Source organism: Ichthyophthirius multifiliis, assembly GCF_000220395.1.
Source record: "Ichthyophthirius multifiliis unplaced genomic scaffold scaff_1120509250925, whole genome shotgun sequence".
Lineage (NCBI taxonomy): Eukaryota > Ciliophora > Oligohymenophorea > Hymenostomatida > Ichthyophthirius > Ichthyophthirius multifiliis.
In genome coordinates, this window is record NW_004086368.1 from 1 (window position 1) to 9,161 (window position 9,161).

The 9,161-nt window shown below is 14.2% G+C and overlaps 1 protein-coding gene across 1 annotated transcript, besides 21 other annotated features; it reads left to right on the forward strand. All coding sequences in view use genetic code 6, as the record gives it.

The window, feature by feature from the left end:
• Positions 1 to 3: 3 nt before the first annotated feature.
• Positions 4 to 85: a microsatellite.
• Positions 86 to 419: 334 nt separating this feature from the next.
• Positions 420 to 480: a microsatellite.
• Positions 481 to 574: 94 nt separating this feature from the next.
• Positions 575 to 617: a microsatellite.
• A 46-nt stretch (positions 618 to 663) lies between these two features.
• Positions 664 to 722: a microsatellite.
• A 101-nt stretch (positions 723 to 823) lies between these two features.
• Positions 824 to 876: a microsatellite.
• Positions 877 to 913: 37 nt separating this feature from the next.
• Positions 914 to 963: a microsatellite.
• A 1,796-nt stretch (positions 964 to 2,759) lies between these two features.
• Positions 2,760 to 2,874: a microsatellite.
• Positions 2,760 to 2,887: a microsatellite.
• A 15-nt stretch (positions 2,888 to 2,902) lies between these two features.
• Positions 2,903 to 2,958: a microsatellite.
• Positions 2,929 to 2,962: a microsatellite.
• Positions 2,963 to 4,118: 1,156 nt separating this feature from the next.
• Positions 4,119 to 4,178: a microsatellite.
• A 176-nt stretch (positions 4,179 to 4,354) lies between these two features.
• Positions 4,355 to 4,390: a microsatellite.
• Positions 4,391 to 4,450: 60 nt separating this feature from the next.
• Positions 4,451 to 4,518: a microsatellite.
• A 1,094-nt stretch (positions 4,519 to 5,612) lies between these two features.
• On the forward strand, positions 5,613 to 6,398 carry IMG5_113680 (hypothetical protein; the record flags this gene model as incomplete). The annotated part of the gene is made up of 1 exon (XM_004034734.1): positions 5,613 to 6,398. A coding segment is annotated over one exon (339 nt), but the record flags the coding sequence as incomplete, so codon positions are not given.
• A 291-nt stretch (positions 6,399 to 6,689) lies between these two features.
• Positions 6,690 to 6,781: a microsatellite.
• Positions 6,712 to 6,791: a microsatellite.
• A 5-nt stretch (positions 6,792 to 6,796) lies between these two features.
• Positions 6,797 to 6,829: a microsatellite.
• A 363-nt stretch (positions 6,830 to 7,192) lies between these two features.
• Positions 7,193 to 7,258: a microsatellite.
• Positions 7,200 to 7,245: a microsatellite.
• Positions 7,202 to 7,251: a microsatellite.
• A 1,573-nt stretch (positions 7,259 to 8,831) lies between the features above and the next one.
• Positions 8,832 to 8,893: a microsatellite.
• Positions 8,888 to 8,937: a microsatellite.
• Positions 8,938 to 9,161: the final 224 nt, after the last annotated feature.

The following is a 9,161-nucleotide window of genomic DNA, read 5'->3' on the forward strand; positions in this document are numbered from 1 at the left end:
AAGATAAATAAAAAATATATAATAAAATATTTTAAAAATTATTATATATATACATATAAATAAAAATATAATAATATTAAATATATATATTTAATTTATATATATATTTATAATAAAAAAAAATAACCTCATAATTATATCTTTTTATACAAATTTAATATAAAAAACTAAATATATTATATAAACCTAAAATAATTTTTTTTAGAATTTTATAAATAAATATATTAATAAATTTTATATCTTTTATTTTATAAAATATATATAATTTTATAAAATATTTTTTATATATTATTTTATTATTTAAATAAGATATGAAATTATTATAAAATAATTAAATATTCAAAAATCTATTCATAAATTAAATATTTTATATTATTTAATTTCTTAAAAATATTTTTTTTTGTTAATTATATTTTTTATTTATTTATAAATTATATAATATTTTATTTTTAATATATATATATATTATATTTATAAATTTTAAATTTGCTTTAAGAGTTTTTTTTTTAATTTAATATTTATTTTTATTTTTAATTCAAAAATATTATTTTAGTTCTTTATATAATATAATTACAAAATATATATAATCTTAAAATTTATATAAATTTAAAAATTATTTTGTATTTTGTAATAATAAAAAAATCTAAAAATATATTTATAAAATTTTTTATAAATATTTTTTTTATATATAAATTTTTTCTATATAATACTATATTTTTTTAAAAATAAAAATTATAATTTTAAGAAAATATTAATATTTTAAAAATAAAATATATAGATATATACTAAAATAAAAATTTATAAAAATATCAAAAATTATATTTATAATTTTATTTTAAAAAAATAAATTTTTTATAAAAATATAATTTTTATATATATTTATTTAAAATTTATACTTATCTATTAATTTATCTTTTTTATTTAATTTTTTATTATTTATGCTTTTATTAATTGAATTTTTTAATTTTGTATTATCCTCATAAATCTATTTTATTTTCTTTTTTTTTATTCTTTTAGCTAAACATTACCTTTCTTTTATAAACATACGCGTTCAATTCTTTTTCTTTTTTTTATTTTACTTAATTTCCAAATATATATATATATATATATATCCTTTTTTAAAAAACTAATTATTTATTTAAAAATTACTAAATCTTCTTCCATTAATTCTTTTGCGTATTTCATTTTTTTGCCTTTATTATTGTTAATATACGTATCTTTATTTTACAAAAATATACTTTTTATAAATTTTATAGTTCTTATATTTATATATTATTCTATAGTCCTTTTTGTAAACGAAATATAATAAAATTTTATAAAATATATTGTCCTTTTTATGTTTAGATTTCTTTTTCTTTTTCTTTTAATAATTTATAATATTTGTTATTACTGCTCTTATAGTACTTTATTTAATAAAGCTATTATTATTATTTTTTCTTTAAAGGTTTTTTAAGTAAATAACTAAATTATTATTAAAATTTACCTTCTTCTTATTATCTTATGGGGTCTTTAATCTTCAAGAACTGAGACCAATATTTAAAATTTGGAAGGTTTTTATTTTTATGAAAGAAATAGTCTAATAGTTAGGATAATAATAAGCGAGAGAAGTATTAGATTTAACAAAGCAATTTAAATTCAAAAAGTTTTCTCTTTTTTTAATAGGGAATGATATTTAAATAATTTTTATCTTAAAAAAGAGCTGTGTTTGATACTCACTTTTTATTTTTCTTCAAAAAGGTAAAATTTTATGATTTGTAAAATTGCTCTACTTATATAGGACCTTAAAAATCGCATAATTTTTGAAAAAAGCCTTTATTTTTATTGGGGTTTGGTATTTGGATTTTAACTTACATGTTTTATTGTTTTTTCTAAATTTAGATTTATAAAGAGGCGAATTTTTTTTTTTGAATTTAATTTTCAAGAAAATATAGCTATTTTCCAGCTGTTAAATAAATTATTTTCTTAATATAATTTCTATTTCATAAAAAGAAGTCAATATTATAGGTTTTATCTAATTCCTCTTATATTTTATATTTCAAATAATTAACAATTAAAATAATCTTTGAAAATATGAGAAAGTTAATCAATTTATCCAAAACTGAAATTTTCTAAATTAATTTCTTTCTCATTTTTAATTTCTTTATTCCAAAATTCCTATTTCTAATTTACGAAATCTTAAAATGTACTATCTTTCCCATATTAATATAATACACGAGCTTCTAATTCTTATAGTTTATTGTTTTTTTTACAGATATTCCAAAAAAATCGTCATATTAAGAATAGCCTAAGCCGAAAATAATATATTTCATATCAGAAAGTTGTTTTGGGTCTTTTTAATTTTTTAGCTAATTGAAATATTTAGCTGCGTCATTTTTCTGAACTCCTTTTCTATACATATTAAAAAAATGCAATATTTGATACTTATGAATTGATTTAAATCAAATTCTGTAAGGTTTAAAAATTTTCTTAATGATAGTTTTTTTCGGTTTCTAAAAGAATTTCAATTGCAAATATTTTTTTTGTACCAGATCTTGTATCATAATATATGATTAAAAGACTATGTGTTTTTATTTCTCGTTTAAAAAATAAGCCGTTTTTGTTAAATCTAAAGACTTTTTTTTTTTTTTAGGTTTTTTTTTTTTTATATATACTTTTAGATATGTTTTTTTTCATTTTTAGACAGTATTTTGCTAATAATAATAAAAGACAGAAACTTAATGCAAAAAGACTGTATTTTTTTATCAAATTTCTCATTATAGTATTAAAAATTATTTTTTATATTTTATTTAAAATTATTTTTATATTTTATTTAAAATTATTTTTTATATTTTATTTAAAATTATTTTTTAAATTATATTTAAAATTCATTATTTTTAATAAATTAAAAAAAATATTAGTAGTATAATCATATTATATTGTTTAATATTAAATTTATTTATTTTTAATTTAATTATATTTTAATAAGGCAAATTTAATAATTTTATGTTATATTATTTATATAATAACAAAAATATTGTTTACTAATGAATATTTATATTTACTGCTGTCTCAAAAGGAGGTTTAAATGTATTAAATTAAATTTAAGATTAAAAACAAGGTTTATAATAAAATTAAAATAAATCATATACAACTATTTCAGGTCAATAGTAAACAATAAAAAATAATTAAAAATAGTTGCAAATGGCCTCGAAGGATAGATAGTTGATGATCGAAAATATATTCGCATTTTAATTAAAAATAGAGAAAATAATATTAAAATTATTTCTATTAATATGTAGTTACGGAATATATTCTGTTTACTCAGAAATAGTGTCAGACTTATATTAAAATATCTATACAGTTAAAGTAATTCATTAAAACAATGTAATCATTTTTTGGTTAATAATAACTATATTATGTACGAAATACTGAAAAAATAGGGTTTTAAATATAATAATTTTGGATTTATAAATAAAAATATAAAATATGATATAATGAGATAAATTAAGGATTTATTATAGGGAGATGGAAAATTATAATTTGTAAGAGTTATTTTAAAAACATAAAAATTAATTTAAAAATAATTATAAATATATGTTAAATAAAAAGGAAAAAATTAGATTGTATAAAATACATATTCAAATTTAAACGCTAATAAAATATATTATTTAAGTTAATTATAATAATAAAAAATATTTATTATATAATCTAATAATTTATATATTATTAATTTTACATGTTATTTCTATTTGTAAAAAAATATACTAAATGTATATATAAGCTTATACTTTTATGAAAATTATTTTTTATAATTTTTTTTCTTTTTAAATAATTTTAAAAAAAATTAATGTTATTATTTTAATAATTGTTAAAAAAATTATAGATTTATAAAATATTGATTTTATAATAAATTTATTGTATAATTAATAATATTTAAAGATATTAATTAAAAAAAAAATATCTTAATATTTTATTTTTCAAATATTAAATATAAAAAAAAAATTTATAATTAAAAAAGTTTTGAAAGAATATAATAAATTATTTATATTAAATATAAAATATTTTTTAAAAAATAAACTATAATATATTTTAAAGTTAGATATAAAAAATATATATTAAAAAAAAAATATTTTAATTAATAATATTATAAATAAAATTTTAATATTTAAAAATAAAAATATATTATTATTATAAAATTTATAAAATATATTAGTACGCTTTAATTAATAAATGAAGGTAATAAAAATTTATGTTATTATTATTGGTAAATATACTATTTTTAAAAATTATAATGTTGTCATATGTTAATTTCTAATATAAAATAATATAATATATCAATTTATCTTTATGTTTATTAATAATAAAATAATTATTTTATATGAATATTATATATATATGAAATATTGATATAAAAGAAAATAATAAAATTAAAAATTATAAATTTTATATATTATTTATTAAAATTAAAGTTTATATTTATATATATAATATATATATATATATATATATATATATATTTTTATATATTTATTATAATATCGTTTTTGTAAATAAATAATTTTATATTTCTATTTTTGTTAAGTTTACTATTAGCAAAATTAAATGTTTTTTCTATTTAAATCTTTAATTAATTAATTTATATTTATCTATTAAATATCTATAAGTTTATTCTTTTTAATTTCTTAATTAAAATTAATTTAATATAAAATCACTTATTAATATCATTTTTTTCATCAGTTTTATTCTAATAAAAAAAAATTCTAAAGTGAATTGCTTAAAATAATATAATATTTTTCAATCTAAAACATAACTATTTTTTGCGCATTTAACAGTTATAAAAAGGTTGTCTCCAGATATTTATAATTTATTGATCATTTTTTTGTATTAATATATTTTCTCCATTATCTTCTTTTATTTTATTTTCTGAATTAATATACCTAAAAAAATTAGATTATTTTTGATATCTTCTCTTTACATTTTTCTTAAATTTATTTGATTATATTATAATTCTTTTTATTTAAATCAATTACTCTATTTTCGAATTTAGTGAAATTCTTTATTTTTCTTGATATTTTTTATAATCAAAAAATATTTAAGTATATTTTTTATATCATTTCCTTTGAAACTTTCACAAACACGTAATTTTTGCCATTTTAATCCTAAGCTACGCACTACATTCTCTAAAACTAGCTCTCGAATTCCCATTATTTTACCACTTTAACAGTTAATTACTATTAAAAGCTTCTAACTTACACGTGGACTCTTTCCTGATCTTAAATCCTAAATAAACAACTATTTTAATATCTAATTCATCTCCTAAATGTTCCCCTTCAACCAAATACATTCCATGAAAAGTTCCAAAAGCATATAAGAGACCTTTTTATTTTTCTTCTTTAATCTAATTAGAAAACTTAGTACTTAGTGATATACTCACCAATGTTAAAATCACAAAAGCCAGTCACGAATATATTATTTTTGGACAAAGTGCCTGTTTTATCAAAACACATTATATAATTCCACTTGCAGAGACGACTGTTTAAGATGAATCAACAACGATAATATAAAAATTAGCCTATATAAAGCCATACATAAACTATTAAATAGAAAAAAATATAAACATAGTATGTCGAATAATCCATGTAACGAAATAACAGTTAAGTTTTAAAATATTTTATAAATAAATTATGAATTTTGTGTAATGTCTGTAAAAAAAACAATAAACTATAAGAATTAGAAGCTCGTGTATTATATTAATATGGGAAAGATAGTACATTTTAAGATTTCGTAAATTAGAAATAGGAATTTTGGAATAAAGAAATTAAAAATGAGAAAGAAATTAATTTAGAAAATTTCAGTTTTGGATAAATTGATTAACTTTCTCATATTTTCAAAGATTATTTTAATTGTTAATTATTTGAAATATAAAATATAAGAGGAATTAGATAAAACCTATAATATTGATTTCTTTTTATGAAATAGAAATTATATTAAGAAAATAATTTATTTAACAGCTGGAAAATAGCTATATTTTCTTGAAAATTAAATTCAAAAAAAAAAATTCGCCTCTTTATAAATCTAAATTTAGAAAAAACAATAAAACATGTAAGTTAAAATCCAAATACCAAACCCCAATAAAAACAAAGGCTTTTTTCAAAAATTATGCGATTTTTAAGGTCCTATATAAGTAGGGCAATTTTACAAATCATAAAATTTTACCTTTTTGAAGAAAAATAAAAAGTGAGTATCAAACACAGCTCTTTTTTAAGATAAAAATTATTTAAATATCATTCCCTATTAAAAAAAGAGAAAACTTTTTGAATTTAAATTGCTTTGTTAAATCTAATACTTCTCTCGCTTATTATTATCCTAACTATTAGACTATTTCTTTCATAAAAATAAAAACCTTCCAAATTTTAAATATTGGTCTAAGTTCTTGAAGATTAAAGACCCCATAAGATAATAAGAAGAAGGTAAATTTTAATAATAATTTAGTTATTTACTTAAAAAACCTTTAAAGAAAAAAATAATAATAATTGCTTTATTAAATAAAGTACTATAAGAGCAGTAATAACAAATATTATAAATTATTAAAAAGAAAAAGAAAAAGAAATCTAAACATAAAAAAAACAATAAAATAAAATATTTAAAGAAATATAATTATATAATGTTTTGAAAAATTATAATTGAGATTTATACATATAGAAGAAATAATATATTTATATATTTATAAATTTTTATATTTATATATTTAATATATTTATATATTTTATATATTTATATATTATTTATTTTATATTATATAATTTTTTTTAAAAAAAATTTTTCTATTCTATAATTTTTTTATTTATAAATAAATAAATTATTTATATATTTATTTATTAATTTTTAATTTATTTTTATACATTTTCTTTTTATTAGAACCGAAAATAATTTTTTATAATTTTTTTTTTAAAATTTTTCTTAGATATATAATTATATTTTATTTTTAGGTATTGCTATGTTTAGATATATCCTATAGTTTTAATATTTTATCGATATAAATATAAAGATAAATAGTAAAAAACTATGTGAAATTAAAAACCTTATTTATTTAAAGAAATTTGTACTAAATATTATAATTATCTTACAGCTGATACATATGACAAGAATACGATATTATATCAATGACATATTTATATATTTAAAACAATTTTTTTTTTAAATAAATAAATAGATATATATATATATATATAATAATAATTATATATATATAAAAATAATTATATAAATAAATATATATTTAAATTTTTATATTATTATATTTTTTTTGTTAATTTATAGTATAAATATTAATAAATTTTTTTATTTATAATAATATAATAATATGCACATAAGTATCTATTTATGTGTATTTTTCTATATCTACTATTGAGTTTTTTAAAGATACAGGTTTTACTGTAAGATGATTGTAAATATTAAATTATATCATCATAATTTTTCGAAACTTCTTAAGATTTCGAAATTATTTTTTAGGTGATTAATACTGGAATATTATGCATTCTAGCTGGAAATTTATATAATCTACTTAATATTTAGAATTATAATAATATAATATCAAATTTGTGGAAAAATAAGCAATATATACTTATAATAATTGTATTAGATGATATCTTGAATTTAATATAATGTGCTTTCTTAAAAATTGCTAAGAAATTTTTTACTAAAGGTGGAAATACTTGAACAACATTTCCTTTGGGATGTTGCAAATATAAAATATGGATAATATTTTGAATTTTAATATTATTATTATATTGATTTTTTCATTTAATAATATGGTTGTTATCTTACTTTATTCAATTAATTATTATGTAAGATTTACGGTAGATGATAATTTTTAAATATATCATACTGAATATTAAATAAGTTAGCTTTGAGTATAATAAAAAATCAATCAAATTTTCTAGACTTTTGTTTGAAACCGATAATTAATAATAGAATAGTAATTAAGGAGTTTTAGGTTTTTTGGATGTATTTTATATAGTTTATTATTGAGATGGTTCTGAAAAAAACAATGAAAATATTTATTTAAATTTAAGTATTATAATATTTATTTTTTCATATTTTTAAATATTAAATTTAATTTTTTTTTTTTAAATTATGATAAGTATTTTATTTATTATACAAACGAATTTTCGAATTCATTGAAAATTTTAATAATGATTATTAAATTTTTATTTTCTTTATTTATTTAAAAATTATTTTCTACAAAAATTAATTATAAAAACATTTATAATTAAATTCTTTCTAAATAATTAATTCAAAAATATTAATATTTTATTTTAAACAATAAATCTAAATTAGCAATTATTTATTATGAAAATTCATATTTTTAAAGAAAATAAAAATTAATACTTTTATAGTTTTTTTTAAATTATTTTTATTTTAAAATATTAAATTTAAGTTTATATGTTATTAATATTCTTTACAATTTTACTAACTTCTTTTAATTATTATGGATAAGATGACAAATAATTGTTTACTTTTTTTTAATTAATTTTAAATTTTTAGATATATGTTTTACAGGCTTTTTTTATATGTTTTATTTCTTTTGTAAATTTCTAACTTAAAATTCTTTTATCATAAAAAATATTAGTTTATTATATACAAAATATAATTATATTAAAATAAAAAAATTGATTTGTGTGTATAATATAATTAATTAAATATTTTTTTTTTATTAGATTTTCTATGTCCAGTAACTGATATAATCTATTTTTTTGTGATAATATTTTTTATAAAGAAGCTTCTCCTAGTTTTAATTTTTTATATAAGTTTATTTTGGGTAATATAAAAAAAATAGACTTTAAAAAAACTAATAAATAATTAAATTTTTATATTGATATAATAAATTATTTAAACTTTTTATTTTTATATATTATTATTATATATATATAAATATTATACTATATATATAATATTTTTAATTTATCACTTTAATATTTATTTTCTTTTACTTATATTTATATATAATAATTTTTATTAACCTATAATTTTTTTCAAACCTATAGTATAAAGTGTATAAATTGATAATGTTTCTCATACTCATTTCAGTGTATATTTTCGAAATTAGAATTCGCTATAACTTTAGATTATTAGAATATAGTATATTAATTATAGATATAAATTTTTTAAACTTTAAATTA